Below are 18,970 nucleotides of genomic sequence, written 5' to 3'. Positions count from 1 at the left end.
CCAGAAGGGCTGTGTCCTGAAGTAATGACACTTTAACAGTAATGTTAAAAGAATCATTCGCACAATATATTTAGAAATGGTTTTCGTTTTGTTTTCATGCTTCCTTTTGCAAGAAGAACTGATGCAGAAACAAAAAGGATGTTGGAAGACTTGTCTGACAAACTGAATGAATCCCAAAGACAGGATACGGTGAGTGCCTTGAAAAATTGGCATTTTGTTGTGGGGTGGGATGGAGGTGGCTTCTTGTAGGGCTGCTTTGCAATGCTCTGTGCAGTTTGTAAACCGTATTGCAAACGCTGGCATGTTAAAGCACTCCTAGAGCCAGGCAAAGTCTGAGCTTGTTAACTTGCTTGCCCTCTTCTCTTCTGTATATAATATTAAGACTGTCAAGTTTGGATTGTCTAAACTGGGTCAGTCAAAACAATGTCCTGCACAACTGGTGTTTGGCTCATGGACTGTTGAAGAAAGTGGATAATAGTAGCAGCCCTTCACGTTGGGATAACCCTTTCCATTATTTCAAGTGCTTCTCGTGCATTGCAAACCTTACCTTACGGTGTTGTTGTAAGTCAAGTCAGTATCATTACCCCCCCCCATATTGCATATTGCAGGAGGGTGGTGTTGAGCCTAAGAGGGAATGGCTTGCCTAAAGCCAGCTAGTGGGTTTATGGCAAAAAAGAGATTCAAGCCAGGGGCTTCCTGATTCACAGCTCATCCTCTTATCCATTGCACTACACCAGCTCTCCATAAGACAAGAATGGGAAAACAGCATATAGATGTACTTAAGGACATGAGATACTTTGCCTTCACCGCTAAATACTAGTACCAGAGATGATGTGTGATAAATGCACCCCTACAGTAAAAACCCCACAATAAGAGGCTCTTGCAGTTTACAAGCCGGTGTGGAGGAGGTAGGAAAATTTTGGGTGTTCCTAGGTCTTGAGGAAAGAAGGGAGAAATAGAATCAGAATTGCAGAGTTGGAAGGGACCCAAGGGTCATCTAGTCCAACCCCCTGCAATGGTGGGAGCCAGGCTGGGGGGGGGGGGGTTGGAGGACAGGCAGAGAAATACAGCAAGTAGCAGGCATTGGAAAAGAAGGAGCAATGGTTAATATCCCACCAAAAGGACCACCCAGCCCTACAGCTATAAACTCATGAGACGATATTAGTATAGTTGGGAGGACTGTAGCTCACCAGCAGGGCATCTGCAGAAGGTTCCGGGTTCAATCCTGCCTACAGGTAGATGTGGGAATGTCCCCTGTCTGAAACTCCTGAGAGCTGCTGCCAGGCCGTGTAGATAACATTGAGCTAGGTGGACACAATGGTTTGACTCCATGTAAAGCAGCTTCCTATGTTTTGAATGATGGACTCCTCCTCTCCTGTTTATTTTGTTGCTTTCTTTCTTGATGTGATGCCCTCTTGCTCAGAGGCCCATGTTTTCAGCAATAGCACTGGCGCTATTAGCACGAGAGCGGGAGCTCTTTCTAATGTCCCTGACGGCCTTAAGTCTTTCAGCTTCTCCTGGTCAGCCGCTCAAATTCAGCAGAATGGACTTTCCCCCCTGAGGGACAAATGACATGTTTTAGTGTAGCTGTATTAAACAGTGCCCTGATGGACGCTCCTTGCTTGCAAAGGGCTCACAGGAGGAGAGTCAGCGGATGAGCGAGGATTAAATCCTGCCGTCTTGGCTGCGCGATCCTATTCCCTCCTGAGAGGAGAGCACACAGCCAATGTAGGCTTAAACCCCGGCCTCCTACCCAACAATAAGTCTTGGATATATTTATTTGTGGTGACCCACTATACAACTCTCCTGCTGGTTATAAGCAGTCTTACACAGTGCTCAGATGTACCTCAGTAAAGAATGGTTTGACATGGGCAGCAATATGTAACATGCAACATTGCGACAACCAAACTAACAAGGACGGCTGTGGATTTGTCCTTGAAGAGGATAGCGATGACAACTTTTATCCTTAGCTAAAATATTTTGGAAAACATACTTCAGCTTTCCCTATTCTTGAGGATTTGTGGAGGAAGTTATGACAGCAACATACCAACTTAATAAAAAGTGTTGTCATGGAATCAAAGCACTCTTTCATTTTCATCCCCTTGGCTTTTTATTGCACATAGAATCCGTTGCATCTGTCAAATTGTTTTACTCAGTTTGTTACTCACACTTGAGTATTACATGTTTTTGCCTGTTTATCTTTAAATGCTGAAGGTGCTTTTTTCCAGAGGAAATGACTTATTACTGACAACAATTATGTCTTGAAATTTTACCACAGTCATGGGCTGTAAACAAAGACAGTACCTAATTTAATCCTTCAAGGTGATACTTCTACCCTTTTGTAAAGATCTGGAAGGATATAAGTTGACAGATTAAGTGGGGTGAGGTAAGAGAGTATTTTATACAGTGATACCTCGGTTTACGAACGTAATCCGTTCCTGAAGTCCGTTCTTAAACCAAATCTGTTCTTAAACCAAGGTGTTCTTTCCCTAATGATGCCTCCCACCGCCGGTGCCCTTCCACCATTCACAACAGAGGTGCCCTTCCACCGTTCGGCTTCCATTCGTAGACCGAAGTAAGGTTTGCAAACCGGAACACTACTTCCAGTTTTGCAGAGTTCGTAAACCAAATAGTTCATAAACGGGACTTTTTGTAAACCGAGGTACCACTTTATATGGAATGTTACCTCAATTGCTGATCAGTGTCAGATAGTGGGCTATATGATGAAAAAATTAGTGTGTTAAACAGAAGACAGGCTATATTTTGGCTTCTCTGGACTATTGTCCAAAAATAAAATCTCAAAATTAATATTTTCCAGCTCATGTGACTTACTCCTGGCATCAGATGTGACCGAAAGGCTATAAAAACAACCCATAACTGCAACCCTAATTCATTTATTTAACCCATTTTCGCTGTGATATCAGTATGCCCTTTTTTAAAATTATGTGGATCTATGGAATAAAGATAATCAAAATGCAATCCTAAAAAAAAAAGACATTTAAAAGCTTGCTTTTCATTGTTCAGAAGCCCTAAAATCAAAACAAATCTCAGTCGGAAAGGCTGAGTTTTTGAGAGTTGCATTGAAAGACAACCCATGATAAGCCTCAGGGTTAAACTCAACCCCCCGCATTGCAGCACAATCTGCAAATGAGAAAACATCATGGAGTGACATGTCTTCAGATTATTACTTGTGTAATGGGGGAACCGCTGTGTGTAAAATTAAATACTGACATCAAAACCTCACAACGTTATCATTCCCTGTTGGCTTTGCAAATAATAATAAAAGAGTTACATAAGTCAAAGGGAGCTGTGAAAATGTGTGTTTGCGTGTGATACAGGTGAGGCAGTAGTTCTTGGTTTGGTTTTTTTTAACAAAAAAAAGAAGTCTTTTACTGAGCAGGCCTCAGCCTTATGGAAGTCTGCTATTGGAGGTAGTAGGCCTCAGAATGCTGCTTGGTGGGGATCAGAAGTGGGTGAGTGCTGTGCCCATTGTCTTATGAGTTTCCTATTGAGGCATCTGGCTGGCCCTCTTACTGGTAGAGTACGTCCTTTGCATACAAAATTTCCTAAGCTTCAGTCCCTGGCATCTTCAGTTAGGGCTGGGAGAGGTCTCTGTAGGTAAGAGACAGAGATGGATGGACCAAATAGTCTCATTATGTACCAGGCAACTTCTGTGTCCCTAAATGTATCTTTTAAAAATAAACGTCTCTGCCCCCAAACCCAGCCTCTTGCCTTCCACAGATTTTTTTATATAAAAAAATATTATCATCATTTGCAATAATTTCTAACAGAAGGCTTATTCCATTTCTGAAGAAGAAATTCAGGAAGTTTCGGAAAGTGCTGAGATGAGGGACACTTGTGCCAACTGGAAGTCTTCATTATTTCTACAAATTTACAGTACAATGCAGTATGATGTTAGCATGCAGGCAAGTACTGTCAACATAGTAATTAAAACTGATCTGGAGCTGCCAAGGCAAAAAGAACAAAGAACAATTTTGTGGCACACAGCTCTGTTTGTTTGTTTGTACTTGTTACGTTACAGTGATTAATTATTCTTGATGAAGTTGGCCGATTTTGTCTGCGCATGCCAGAGGATCCATGCAGAGCGGGGGAAGCTTGGCAAGCTTGTGCAGGGCGAGGGGCGGGGGGGGGGGGCAGCCCTCAGGCTTTGCAGAAGTGCATAAAAACCTTTATTTTTGTGGAAAGAAACTAAGCAGAGGGAGGACTGAAAAGAGCCCAATGAGGATGAAACATGCTTAGCGACTACAGGATGCTGAGTGTTTGTTGGGAAGCTGGGGGGGGGGGGGGAGAGCAAAAAACAGTGGAGGGGTGAATGGACTGTCCAGAAAGAGGGCCTAGGTGGCTGAAACCCCAAACAGGGTCAGTCTACATGCCAACATTTAGTTGCAGGTCCCATTTCATAGAATCATAGAAATGTAGAGTTGGAAGGGATCCCGAGGAGACTAACCCCCTGCAATGTAGGAATCTCAACTAACAAAACAACAACAAATAAACCTATGGTCACATAAAGCACCATCAATAAACACACAAGACATAATCAGCTGTGTTCTTAAATAAGTATACTATTCATTGGTATACTATTCATTGTATCAAAATGTAAATTTCAACATGAGTAACTCATAAAGTTCAACAAACGAACAAAGCAGAAGACCCAGTGGATCAGATCATTCTCTAGTCAGTTCTAGTCAAATCCTTTCACAGTAGTAGCTGCTACTATGCCATAAGATCCACTGTGTTGTAATATCACATATATGCTTTAACTACTGATGAAGCCCAGGACGGCAAAACAAGGCCAATACAGTGGTACCTCCGGTTAAGTACTTAATTCTGGAGGTCCGTACTTAACCTGAAACTGTTCTTAACCTGAAGCACCACTTTAGCTAATGGGGCCTCCTGCTGCTGCCACGCCGCCGGAGCACGATTTCTGTTCTTATCCTGAAGCAAAGTTCTTAACCTGAAGCACTATTTCTGGGCTAGCGGAGTCTGTAACCTGAAGCGTATGTAACCTGAAGCGTATGTCACCCGAGGTACTACTGTATTCTGGAAATCCTTGTCTAGACTCTGTGAAAGGATTTTGTGGAACTGTAACAACCTTTCATGTGGATTGTTTGGACTTTATGAACAGACAGGTGGAATAGACACCATTACACGGATGGACCTTATGCATGAACTGACTAGAGAATGATCTGATCCACTGGGTCTTCTGCTTTGTTCGTTTGTTGAACTTTATGAGTTACTTCTGTTGAAATTTACAATTTGATACAATGAATAGTATACCTTATTTATTTAAGAACACAGTCGGTTATGCCTCGTGTGTTTATTGATGGAATCTCAACTAAAGCATCCATGACAGATGGCCATCCAGCCTCTCCTTAAAAAGTTTCAATGCAGGAGAGGCCACCACCTCCTGAGGGAGTCCGTTCCACTGCTGAACAGCTCTTACTGTCACAAAGTTCTTCTTAGTTGGAATCTTCTTCTTGTAACCTGAAGCCATTGCCTCGAGTCCTACCCTCCAGAGTAGGAATAAACAAGCTCCCTCCCTCTTCCCTTGAGGCATTCGAAGATGACTGTCATATCTCCTCTCAGTCTCCTCTTTTCCAGGCTAAACATCCCCAACTCCTTCAACCGTTCTTCATACGGCTTGCTTTTCTTTTTTCTTTACCGTTTACGGTTTGTGTGCTGTTAGAGATGAATGCAATTTATTATTATAATTAGGAAAATAGGAAGCTGTTTTATAGTGAGTCCAAGACCACTTGTCCATGTATCTCTGTATTGTCTGCAATGACTAACAGTGTTTCTCTAGGGGTTTGGGTAGGGAACATTTTTAGCCTTAGCTGGAGATGCTGGGGATTGAACCTGGGACCTTCTGCAAGCCAAGCAGATGTCCTGCAGTGGATTTCTGTATCTTTTGTTGCCATGTCTATTAAAATGACTGCTCTCCAGGAGCGTGTGGGCTTGTTGATTATGCTGCTAAGAGCCTGCGACACTTATACATTTCTTTATCAGATGCATGAAAAGGACAGTAAGGATGTTGGATATATATAGAATGTGTGATTTGTTAAGATTACTTTGTAAACCTAAAGGGGGGAGAACAGCTGTTAGTGCTGCTTCCAACTGTGTTGATACAAGTCCTGAAAACTCATTTGAATTTTACCATGCATATATATCACTCTGAAGCATGGGTGGCTTTGAAGGGTTTGCGAAAAGAAATATATGTTTCCCTGTACATAACCTGAGCATTTTGTTGGGAAAACTCTGGCATGTGAGGATTTGCAGTTATTAGCCCCATTTTAGTTCTTTGATCTCTGCTCTCTGCTCTCCCCACATATGAGATATCTGCATTGAATTAAAGTGCCTTGAATTAAATTGCATTGAATTAAAACAGTAGTAGATTAGTATTATCTGTAGTAATCCAAGAGCAGCATTATTTGCACTTTAATTTCAAATCCATATATTTGTCTAAGGAAACTAGGAAGGACGCCCATTCTCAGCCTTGAATTTTGCGATAACTAATAAAACTTCTGCAATCAGCTTGTAACTATTTTGTTTTAGCAGAGAACAGGTATGGATTTTTTTTTTTTTTTTTTGCAGATGACGTAGTGCTATATTTAACAAATGCTCACAGTAACAAAGATGAAATTGATAAAGTTTGTTTGGTGACATACATAAGCTTAGACAAAGCAGCAGTTATTGGATCATATGTTAAGAAAGAATTTTGCATCAACAATAGCTTGTTCTAAGTGAGTCCAGTCACACAACTAGGGGTATTATTTAGGCAAAATTACGTTACAAGAATACCTTTCCAACTTGGATGTTGAAAAAATCAGAATTATATTGTAATGGGATAGAATTTTAGAATATCCTTTTTGAGACAGAATTAATGCAGCCGTAATTAATATTTTCCCCGTTTAACTTCTAGTGCTGAGGAATTTTCATGTTTCATTAGGTTTTAAAGGAGCAGCAAGGAATGCAGAAAAAGGGTCTCAGTTTATTTTTCATTACAAAGAAGCAAGTTGTGAAGGGACAGATGAGGAGGTTGGTGCGGTGTAAAGGGAAGGGGGTTTGGCTAGGTGTGGGGGAAGGGCAGTTGGCAAAGGGGTTGGTGGATGAGCTGCCAAGTGGAATGAGCAAGTGGAGGGATGGTTACCACAGGTGCTTAAATGCACATGGGCAGCACCAGTTTAATAGTTGTCATTGAAACAGTGCTGATGGGTTGGGTAAGGGGGTGGGGGCGAGATCCCTTCCCCAGACAGTCACAAGTATTGCTTGTTTGGTTTGGGGATGAAGGCATCTCAGAGAGTTGACTCTCATCAGCACTTTGCGGAACATGGCATCCCTTTGCCTTTTGGCTTCTCTCTGGGAATCCGCTTTGGCTGCTGTGGCTGAATAGTTTAACGGTAAGAATTTGGGAATGGCCATGAGGACTGTTTTGGTCTCAGCAGCCAGTCTTGGCTTCTGCTGTGTCTTTGTATAGTCCTTTGTCCAAGTGTCCTTTTACTCTGCCCAGATGACATTTGGACTGTGAAGTCTAGGTACTCTACCTGAGATTTAGGCTCTCAAGCTTTAAAGACCTTAAGGGTTTGCAAAGAGAGACTGGGACTCTGGAGCGAAGCATCAAGAAGCAGTGTGAAGACCCCTTTCACTGTGAGCGAAACCCATAGGTGTGCAGCGCAAGCAACCGATAAATGTGCCACCATCTTCTGATCTTGTGCTGGTCTCAGTGAAGCGTGGAATTTGAGAGATTTATAGACCTGATCCTCTATTGACAAAGGGGCAGGCCATGGAGCAGGGGTGGCTAACCTGTGTCTTTCCCTCTGGTTGGGCTCTCCCTCCAGCCCTTTCATGTGTATGCAACTCTTGACACTCTCCTCACCTCTGGCAGCATCCACTTATGCTGCTCAACAAGCTGTTCTTGAAACTCGAGGGAGCTTTGTGAACAGAGCTGGACAAACTGTAAGGACCTGTGACCTAAATACAAATGAGGAACCCTTGGCTTGCAAATGGATGCAGTGGCTCATTCTCAAGTGGGTTTTCTGATTCTACCGCCGTGTGTTCTGCAGAAGCAAAATTCCGTCTGACTATTGTTGGATTGCATTCGCTAGAGCAGGACAAGCCTGAAAACACCTGTCTCATGTCCGACGTGTGTAGTTGTGCTTTAGTTGTGAGTTGGGGCAACTGTCTCCCCGACATTTCTAGAATACAGCCTTTGCCCCCTCCTTATTTGGTGTTTCATCCTTGGAATTCCTGTGTTGGAAGTTTACGTATTTTTATTCTTTTGACTGAAGTTCCTGTTGATTGCATACTGTGGATTGCAATTTCAGTTCTCTCAAGTTCTGTTCCATGGCTACAGCTGCTTAGACTTTTAACTGTCCTTGACTCCAGCGTGCTGTTTTTTAAGTACTTGTAATGATTGGTTTCTTTTGGAGCATTGCTTGAAAACCTTCCATCTAATGTTGTTTGAAAAGTAATTTGGCTCCAATAAATCGGGAATTAACCTTCAGTAATCATGGATTAATCATCCATTCTTGATACTTTTTAAATGTCTTTCCCTAAAAGAGAAAGCAAGGAGAGTGCTTTCCACAACAGTGTAGCTCAGATTGCTTTTGCAAAGAACACAGAATGCCAATGAAATAAAGGACTAAATATATATATATAACAATCTTAGGTGTTTTTAAAAACATGGGTTCGGTTCCGAAGAACAGTGAGCAGAAGGGGGAAAAGCATCGCTGCTGTTTCGTCAGCTCTGTGATGCTGCACTGTAAAAAAAAAGTCTCCCATTTGCATGCGTTTAAACTAGGAATTGCATTATAACGTGATTAGCAAGGTGAACAAGGTAGATACAGGGTGTGCAGCATATAAACTCTAGTTGCTCATTGAAAAAGGGCTTGTGCAAAGTCTTGCGTTAGAGTCTGAGCATTGGCAAGGACTTTGCTGAATTTGGGGGTCATTCCTTGCACATCCTCCTTCTTCCAGGTTGTAAACTGTTCTTCCATGAGTAGGTGATGTTTTTGGCGAGCGAAAGGGCACTTTGAGACTCAAGCCAAGGAGATGACATTGGTGTGTTCGGTTAAATTATGAATTTTGGGCTGACCTTTTTGTTGCGGCAATTCCAACCAAGTATAAATGGTAAAGAAGCAGTTTAAAGACGGTGGAAACTATAGCATAGTTTCAGTAAGTGCAGACATTTTGGAAGGAAAAACACAATCTATAGTACAGCTAACCTTCATAATTGTGGACGTTGGTTATGATTGTAGTGCCAAATATGACTTAACATTTATTGTTTGCAAATCATATGGATAAATGTTGCTGCAAAATGTACTATGACGCCATGAATACAGTTCTCTGCAGCATGGAAACTGCAATAAAAAGCAATAACTACCATAAAGCTATAATAAGTCCCATGTTTGCATAGAATGTTCAACTCCCTGCTCACTGCTAGAGGGCAGTGTCTGCAAATAGATGAGGAAAGGAAAGAATGAAAACCGCAATCTAGGGAAGTATTATTTTCCTGTTTTCTTTCCCCGTAAAGCAAAGAAATAATTACAGCAAATAATTCTTCTGATCATATTACTGCAGTTACTGATTCATTCAGTCATATTTTTTATTATTTTAAGGCCAGAGGCTATTCTAGTTCAGTTCTTGATTTGTCATTTAGCAAAGTTACAACAACAAAAATCCTGGCAGTGGCATATGGAATTTCAGTGCGGTTTCACAAAAATCTAATTTTCACATTATGGTAAGTTGTCTCTGATCCAGTTCCACATGTGTACAACCAGTGACCCTAGATGGGGTTGCACATTTCCATCCATATCAAAAGACTCATCCTGCCATTCTAATGTGGTCCAAATGTGAGTCTTGTCATCCAGATGCACATTTGCACCTGGAATACCTGCAGCCTTGTGAAACCTGCTTCCGCCTTTGAATCTCTCGTTGCTCTGTTAGGCTGGCAGCGTGATCATACTTGACCAAGGATTTGTCAACACACACACACTCACACACATTTTGTTTGAAGGCACATGGCGCTGCAACCTTGTTGTAAATAAGCAGGTCAGGATCTGAATGGGAGAACACTTGGGGACGCATTAAGCTCCACAAGATAAAAATTTGTAAGAAGTATATTGCTGGATTCTAAGACTAATACAAGTTCTGCACATTTTATTTGTCATAATTAGATTTGCTTTTATGAGTTGTGAGAAATAGCTATGCAGGGCAGTGGAGCCTCAGTGGTGACCAGATTTCCAGCTCATTCCAACTCTGGCTTCTGAGGCTTCTCCAGGCTATATGCTCAAGGCTGTGATCAAATGTTCCTCCTGCTTTTTTTTCCTTCTAAGAAGAAGAAAGTTGAGATTCTCTTCACCCAAATGCTGCACATGTACCGTGTGGGTGCAGACATGCCACACGCAGACATGATAATGGCCTGTTCCTCTGAAGCTTTCATTTCCTGCCTTTTGTGTTCAAATATTTTGGAGGTCCCAAGTCGGAAGGTGGTTAGATTGGTCTCAACTAGGGCCAGGGCCTTTTCAGTATTGGCCCCGACTTGGTGGAACGCTCTGTCACAAGAGACTAGGGCCCTGTGGGACTTGACATCTTTCCACAGGGCCTGCAAGACAGAGCTGTTCTGCCTGGCCTTTGGTTTGGACTCAGTCCTTATGTTCCCCTCCCCTTATGGTTTTGATCAATGGGCTACTTTTAAAATGAGACTGCATTTTAAATTGCATTTTAACCTGTATTTTAAATTGTCCCCCCCCCCCATTATGTTTTTACTGTAATTTTACAGTAAAATGTTAGCCACCCTGATCCCGGCTCTGGCCGGGGAGGGCAGGGTATAAATACAATTTATTGTTATTATTAACCTTGTACTCACATGCAAAGCACTACATGGTAACAAGGAGGAAAGCTCACGTGTGGCAGTGGTCAACGGGTCAAAAGAACCCAGTCTGTTCCCGAAGAGACTTTGGGTTTTAGCAGATGCAGATTGATTGCAATGATTTTTAAGTTCTTCGTGGTTCAGGATACTCCCCCAAGTGAATTAAGCAGCACTCCCTGTCTCAGCTCCAAGGCCCTGAAATTAGGCAAGAGAGAGAAAGACTTATAGAATCATAGAAATGTAGAATTGGAAGGGCCCCTGAGGGGTCATCTAGCCCAACCCCTTGCAGTGCATGAATCCTGCCCATAACCATCTCTGGGTGGGCTTGAACCACAAACCAGACAGCCAGACGCACTGACCCACTGCGCCACAGACTCCGAAGAAAATGCTGCCTTCGGCCGGGGTCCCATGTGAATCAAACCGCACAATGAGGCTCAGTCTCCAAACTCCCCAAGGCAGCCCAAATTTGTTTGCTGCATTTATATACCGTATATACTCGAGTATAAGCCGATTTTTTCAGCACATTTTTGATGCTGAAAAAGCCCCCCTCGGCTTATACTCGAGTGAGGGTCCTTTCAGGCTGCTCCTTCCTCCTCCGCCTTAGCCGCTGTCTGTGGCGGAGGAGGAGGAATGAGTAGCCCGAAAGCAGCCTTGTTCTTCCTTCGCCACTGCTGCCACCACCAGGTTTGTGGTGTGGTGAACCGGTTTATACTTGAGTCAATAAGTTTTCCCAGTTTTTTTGTGGTAAAATTAGGTTCCTCGGCTTATATTCGGGTCAGCTTATATTCGAGTATATACGGTAGCATCTTTCTGCCAATGTACCTGAGGCAGTTTGCATTTTTAAAAGACTAAGACAAATAAATGGCATGGAGTGCAAGGCTTGGGGAGGTGGGGACAGTCCAACTGGAGCCGATCCGGTAGTTGTCTTTGCTTACTTGCTTTGCTTTCTTTCTCCTTCCCGTGGGACAGGTGTTTCTCTTGGCCCTATGAAGGGAGGTGGTGTTGGAGGGCACAGACAACCTGAGTGGAGCTTGCCCCAGCGTTGTTTCTGTGCCCTCCCCCCTTTCGCTTTTCGTCTTCTTTACCACAAGGCAGATAGGCATTTCATTGCTAACCAACGGAGGACTTCACAATTGTATTTAGGCCTTTGCATTTACTTTGCTAGAAAAACGAGTGGTATTTTTTATTTTATTTTTAACTTTCAATGCCATGCTAACGGAAGAATTTCACTTCTCCCCACCGCCTTTTTCATTGAAGGTGTCGGAACAGGTGGAGAGGAGGCTTCAGGAGATAGAACGAGAAATCCGCTCAGAAAGGCAGCTTGTTGAAAGACGCCAGGATCAGCTGGGACACATGTCTCTGCATCTGCAGGAGGTATGCAAAGCAGTCGAGTTTTTTTAAATACGTACAGAACTGCATATCTATCTGGTCCTTGCTCCCTGTCTAGTCTGAGCTAATTATTTCAAGGAATGACTGCCATTTTTGCAGATGCATTTTGTTGTGCATCAAGCGAACTGTCAGACAGCCATACATGAAAGGGGTTCTCTTCCCTGAGGCAGCGAGTATTTAAAGCGTTTTTTGGTTCTGAGCAGGCTTTGGGGTTTTTTTGTGTTTCTTTTTAAACATCTTCAGTTACACCTAAGATTTAAACTGTTAAAAACGCTGTTAACAACCACCTTGTGAATACTGCTCTCTTGAAGCCTAAATATGATGTAATGAATAGCCGGTTTCCTCGTGCTGTATAATCAGCTTTGCTTGAAGCAAAATGCATCTGGCAGAGTACAAGAGTTTGTGCTGTGGAGACAAACTGAGCTATTGTTCGCTTTTTGAAAAGGCAAATTAAGGCCCTTTTGGCCCTCTCTTAGAAAAGAATGTGTGAAATGCCTGCAAGAGTGGTAGAGAAATTACTCCACCCTAACACTTGAAAACCTCGGGGAGATAAAATGCGTACTTTGTAATTTTAGATTTAATTTAAGTGCTTGGGCGATTATTTGGATAGTCATCTCTGACTGACTTTACTTTGGTGTCTCACAGAGTCTATGAAAAGTTTAATTTCATATTTGGTTGCCTTAATACATGTGGTGACCTATGTGCTTTTTTTAAAAAAAGGCAATTGCAGATTATACAGTGCAGTATAAGCCGGTGAGGATTAATTTAGATTGACACTTTCTGTTCTGAAAGAGTGACTCTCCTTTCGGAGGTCACATTAAAGAAGAAAAAGAGAGAAAGTAGCATACATTTTAATTTGGGTAAAGATTCATGTGCTCTTCTTGGGTCAAAGAGTTTTGAATTCTCTCTCTGTCTTTAAATTTCACGGAATGGTGGTAAAAGGTTGTGATCCATTAGAGTGGAGAGGAAATGAAGGTGTTTAAGTTCTGCACAGTAAATCCTCAAATGGGCTAGCAATTTACTTATTTTTTCCAGATGTTTGTCACTTTTTCAGGAGCTATGTGCATCATTTGGTACCGGCAATAGCCAATTGATTTGCAACTGCGCAAGTGTGCATTGCACTGAACCCCAAAGTGACTTTAAAAATGGCAGGTGTGGCCCTAAAAGAACCCAGAGAGGGGAAAAAAGAAAATGTGAAAACAGTGTCTGGCTATCCCATGAGCCTTTGTAAATGCAATTTACAATTTGCACCGACTTCTGAGGCATGTGGAGAGTTATTGAGTTTGAGCAAGGAGGTTTGGAGGGAGCGATTCTGGTGTTTTCAGGCTTTGCCAATCGTGTTTCAGTTATATGCAATTTCACTGATGAACGCGATGCCTTGGAATGTAACCTCCGTGTAAATTGGGAGTTGCCTATGCTGTTGTTTCCAAACCTCTGTATGCATTTTTTTAAAAAAGAACAATAGCAGGGGTCCACTGCCAACCACTGCAGCCCCCTGGCCCAGCTTCCTACTCCTGGCTGTCATTTGCCTCTGTTGGAAGGTTGCAGAGCTGATGAACCAGGGCTTGCGTTATGTTCTTACCACTTTCCCTGAACTGTGCTTATCATGAGGCTTTGATCGAATAAAAGAAATTTGACCAGCACTCAAAGCCAAGGGATGCCACTGTATAATAAAGAATGGTTTGCCTGGCTTTCGCCCCAGGGAGGTAACTTTGGTTATGCTAACACAGCGGTTTGACTTCACCCTCAGAGGCGCACTCCATTGTCTCTTGCAACAGACAGAAGCCAACTAACTAACTAACTAACTAACTAACTAACAGCTAGTCAACGCAACTATGTATTAGGGTAAGAATTGATTTCCTGCCATTTGAATTAATTTACATGAGATTAAATTTGCTTCTCAGAGTTTATTTATCTTTTCAGTTGCTTTCAAATCTTTACGACGCCAATGCATTTTGAGAAAAAAAAGCCTGCAGAATCTTTGTGGCCACTAGGAGCCAGTGTTTTGCCATCCGTGAAGAGCAAGGGGGCTGAGCAAATCCCATTTCACAGTTTCAAACCTTGTTGAAATGTGCTGAATTTCTTTTCTGTTTTTAGGAGTGATGGCATAGAGGTGCACATTTTATTTATACCCCCTACGGTCCGGTCTGCAGTTAAACATGTGTTTTCTTTATGTGTGTTGCATTCTGGAGTGCTAATTGTTGTAAGGGCACTCTAAAATGCTTTCCAATTTCTTTTCCCACCCCCCCAATTTTGTGATTTGGACTTTTGACATTTTTATGTTTTTCTTGAACTAATGCCTAAAGAGGGGCACTAGGGGAGGTGTGTGGAGGGGGGAGCAACTGAGCTTCTGGGTGTTGGGGTCATTTCTTGAGGAAGTGAACATAATGAACTGTGTATTCTGTGCTCAGGCAAAGGGTCTAACTAGTCCAGCATTTTGTCCCCAGCTGGTTCCCTGATTGGCCAACAGTAGCTATGGTGAAAATAAAGAATGAGCTGAAGATCACCTTCCCACAACACACTGTCTGCATCTCCTAAGACAGTAGTGGTGAATCTGTTGCCCTCCAAATTTTGATGGACTTCAGCACCAGCCAGCATGGCCCAATGGTCAGCAACGATGCAAATTGCAGTTTGGCAACAGCTGAAGGGACCCCTGTTCACCACCCCTAATCTAAGAGGCATTCCCCAGTTCAGGACTGTAACTGGTTTGTCCCCCTGTCCATTCTTCAGATCTTCTTGCATTGCTCTTCTAGTCTCATTGGAGAGATGTCCTCAGTCCCCTACAGCTGGTCCTAAGGGCCAAAATGGGCTGTGCTCCAGACATTGTATTTATTTATTCATTCCTTTAATTTGTCAGTCACTTTAGCTTGCCTGGGGCAGCCCAAAGCGACTTCCAACCAAACAAATAGACAATAAGCCCCACATAGACACGTTAAAACCAAGAGGAAGGAGAAATGCATCAAAAACATCCCACCCACAAAGGGATGCACTGCACAAATAGAATCCTGAGATGGATTAAAGTGTGATAATGTAGTTCTAGACAGACAAATGGATGATGGATATGTTCAGTGCCCATAGCCATAGTCATTTCTGGCCCTGCCTAGCCCTGGACGTGACACAACCCTTCTTAATGCAGCAGGAGTCTTGACCTCCTCCAGTGGTGGAGGAGAAGAGGATGCTTCTGGTGGTGGGCTGCATAGCATCTGTTTCCTCTCAGTGTCTCCTGGGCCATGGAAGTACCCTTTCCCTTCCATGAACTTGTCAGGTGGTAAGTAGTGAGGCCTGTAGACACCTGGCTTTTTGCCTCTTGTCAGTGCTGAGTGATTTTTATCAAGGAGAAGAGATGTGCTGGCTGGGCGGATCATTGAAAAAACTTGCCAGCCGGGCCCAGGGATGGTGGTGTTTCTGAGGATGCTCCTAACCGGCCTGCACAACTTAAATGTTTTAAGTAAGCCCACCCCCACCCCCCGCAGGAACTTACATAAGATCAATGGAAACAAGACAGTCCCTGCCCACAAGTTTACAATCTAAGGGTTGCTTCCTGAAGTCACACATGTCAGTTCTTATATTGATCAGCTGGAATGGAGGGAAGGAGGAGTCAAGAAGAGCTGATCTCAGCAGGGCTGATGGAGTGGTCCTGCTTTCCCCCTCTCCCTCTGCCAGGTGGAAGTTGATGGAGGAAGGGCTAAATGGGGCTGGTCCTCCAGGCAAGCTGATGGAATGGTCCTGCAGCCCCACCTTTCCTTCTGCTATAGCTTGACAGAATGCTGCTGCTTGGTCCTCTGTAAAAGGATCTTCCTTCTCATGGACCTTTGATGCTGTCAGAAGTGTTTTTGAGAGTCCACATTTTGAATAACAGCTAAATTGCACTTATCTGCCTGTTTGACACTCCCGAAGAAGGTTGGTGAGGCGAGTCTTCCTGCCGCAGAAATGGTGCTTATTCTTCCTTGGGAAGGATTCTCTTTCTCCTTCTTCTGTATATTTGGCATCTCTGGCTTTAATAGCACCATCCATCAATTTACTTGTGATTCATGTTTGGTTGATGGGTCTGCAATTTCCCAGGCTTAGGAGAAGAAAAGCATCTTATTACATGCATGTCTTGAGGATAACCCTATTTAACAATTACTGTGCCTGTAGTACGCACCTTCTTATTTATTCTTCCATAACTTTTAATTAGAGAAATATAGCAGCAAACACAATTGCTCTTGACACTGTATGACACTGACTTTGTAATTGCTGTAGCTCTTATCTGAACTCGATTTGTCACTCCACAGCATTATCGTAGTTTACTTAGATAGATAGTTGGCTCTTTGGGGGAAAGTGTCTGTCATTAACATTCGGGGGTGTGTGTGTTTTTTTAAAAAGTTTTAAGTGTTATGCTATTTACAGCACTTACGGTAATCATAAAGGACTGTTTTCCTCTATCCAGATGATCACTTGTAAGAAATTAAATAGAAGCCAGAACAATGGGCTGATTCCCCTCCTTGGTAAATATGGGCTGGGATCCAAAGCACCACTTTAGACATTCCCACAAGCTTGAGCATGCCTGGTAGGGTTTTCTATCACAGACTGCTTTTGAAAGTCTCCTTGGTTTCAAAAGCAGCTTGCTGTGTAGGGCGGGTGTCTGCTGTTTTGAGAAACACAAATCCAAAGCCCCTCCTTCTGATCATGCAGAACCAGTTGTGTGGGTCTTTGGAACGCCCCCTTGGTCCAGTAGGAGGCTGGCAGCATGCTCCCTTGGTTATTCAGCTTTGGGAACTTCTGAATAGGCAAGGCTAGGCAGTGGCCTGGTTTGGACGTACAGATCTTGGGTTAGATCTCTGGGACCTGTGCAAGCTTTGTGCCTGCAGACTCTGACATATGCTGCTGCCAGCCCTCGTAGCTCAGTGGTGGAGAATCTGCTTTGCAGGCAAAAAATCTTTGGTTCAAGCCCCAATATCTCCAGGCAGGATTGGTAATGGTTTCCTGTGTGAAACCTTGGAGAGAGCTAGATGGACCAGGGGTCTGACTCGATAGAAGGTGGTTTCCAATGTTTTCCTCCCTTCTCCGCACACTGCAGTTAACCCAGGAAATCCAATCAATGATTGTTTCCTGTTAAATCCAAACTGAAAACCTATGATCATTAAGTTGGGATCGAGCTAGGATCTTCAACCATAGTCTGAAGTCGGTTCTTTATTTCTGTTAGGTCACAAGTGACTGATGCGAGTATGCTATTGGCAGAGCAGCCTAGGCAAAATAGGTTTGATTTACTTCCAGGTGTGGTATGTGAGAGACTCTGCATTTTCCTTGGTTCTGAAAATTTCCTTTCGTGTGTGTGTATGTGCTGTTTAGTCATATACCTGCTTTTCGTAAAACCAATACAGTTATGGACTATTTATTTTTACTGTACCTGGAAAATAAAATGGAATGGCTTATTTGAAATACCAGTGGGGTGAGAGATTGCTTTTTTATTTCATGTTATTGCTGCTTAATGGCCTAAATATCCTTCAGTGCTGCTTTGATAAGCTGAGGTTGGCATATTGATTTCCAAGACTGAGTTAAGATGTCTTAATGATAAGATGCCTAATTCCTATTCTGTGTTAGCGAAATCTTCCGCGGTTACTTATTGCTTCTAGTTTTTCTTCGCTAGTATAGCTGACATTGTGGAGCCAGTATGCAAGGCATCTCCAAGCTGCATACATTCCTCTGTGAGGTAAATTCACCAGGAAACTGCCTTAGACCAAGTAAAGATTATTTGCCTACATTGCCAGAATTGTCTTCTCTACCTAGCGGTAGTACTTGGAGGGCCTAAACTTCCCCATAACTGCTACTTTCCTGTTTTAAACTGTTTAAATCTAGTTAAACCTGGGTTACTTTGAACCCTTTTTTCTACTACATTTTGGTGCTTACCTGTACTGCTTAAGAATCATGCAAGGAGCCCATTTATTGGTTTACTATTCTGAAATGTTCTTCCGATAGGCTTAAGTTGGGCTTCTTGGGCTGGAGCCAATGAGACTGCCCTACCCTGTTGTACACATAGCCATGTTGACAAGGGGACTTCCTAGATTTGTCTGCAATTATACAGCCTGCCTCCTGCCTGATGGCCCCATTACTTATCACTTCCAGCAATGTTGGGTAGACATATCAAGTGGAAGTGCAATGCTTTTGTCAGATAAGGTAACGGTAAAGGACCCCTGGATGGTTAAGTCCAGTCAAAGGCGACTCTGGGGTGTGGCACTCATCTCACTTCAGGCCAAGGGAGCAGGCGTTTGTCCGCAGACAGATTTCTGGGTTATGTGGCCAGCGTGACTAAACCGCTTCTGGCGCAACGGGACACCATGACAAGTGCTAGAGTCCATGGAAATGCTGTTTACCTTCCCGCTGCAGCAGTACCTATTTATCTACTTGCACTGGTGTGCTTTCGAACTGCTTGGTTGGCAGGAGCTGGAACAGAGCAATGGGAGCTCAACCCACTGGAAGGATTCACACCGCACGCTGCGGACCTTCTGATCGGCAAGCCAAAGAGGCTCATTGGTTTAGACCACAGTGCCACCTGATGGCTGACTTCCGACTGAGTGGCAGAAGAGGGCTGTTTAACCCTTTCCATCCTAGCTATCTGTACACTGAAAATTTCTTTCTCCACACACCCCACTGTTTTTCTCCCTAAGAGGTAAAAGATAGGGGATCTTATATAGCTTTTGAGAGTTAAAATAG

General features: G+C 43.2%; 1 protein-coding gene across 8 annotated transcripts in view; it reads left to right on the top strand.

Annotated features, from left to right (window-relative positions):
- The window catches only part of CEP128 (centrosomal protein 128), a 176,195-nt gene that overhangs the window by 10,445 nt on the left and 146,780 nt on the right, over positions 1 to 18,970 (top strand). For 5 of the 8 annotated variants that reach the window (XM_083447797.1, XM_083447799.1, XM_083447793.1 and 2 more), the window contains exons 7-8: positions 114 to 189; positions 12,146 to 12,262. In XM_083447797.1, the coding sequence (XP_083303923.1) occupies positions 114 to 189; positions 12,146 to 12,262 (193 nt within the window). The remainder of the gene's footprint in view (positions 1 to 113; positions 190 to 12,145; positions 12,263 to 18,970) is intronic. The other 3 variants (XM_083447795.1, XM_083447800.1, XM_083447796.1) reach the window with 1 other exon arrangement.

The sequence above is a fragment of the Podarcis tiliguerta genome (assembly GCF_965153285.1).
Source record: "Podarcis tiliguerta genome assembly, chromosome: 1".
NCBI lineage: Eukaryota > Metazoa > Chordata > Lepidosauria > Squamata > Lacertidae > Podarcis > Podarcis tiliguerta.
The sequence above is the reverse complement of the archived record's forward strand: the minus strand, read 5'-3'. Positions and strand labels throughout refer to the sequence as shown.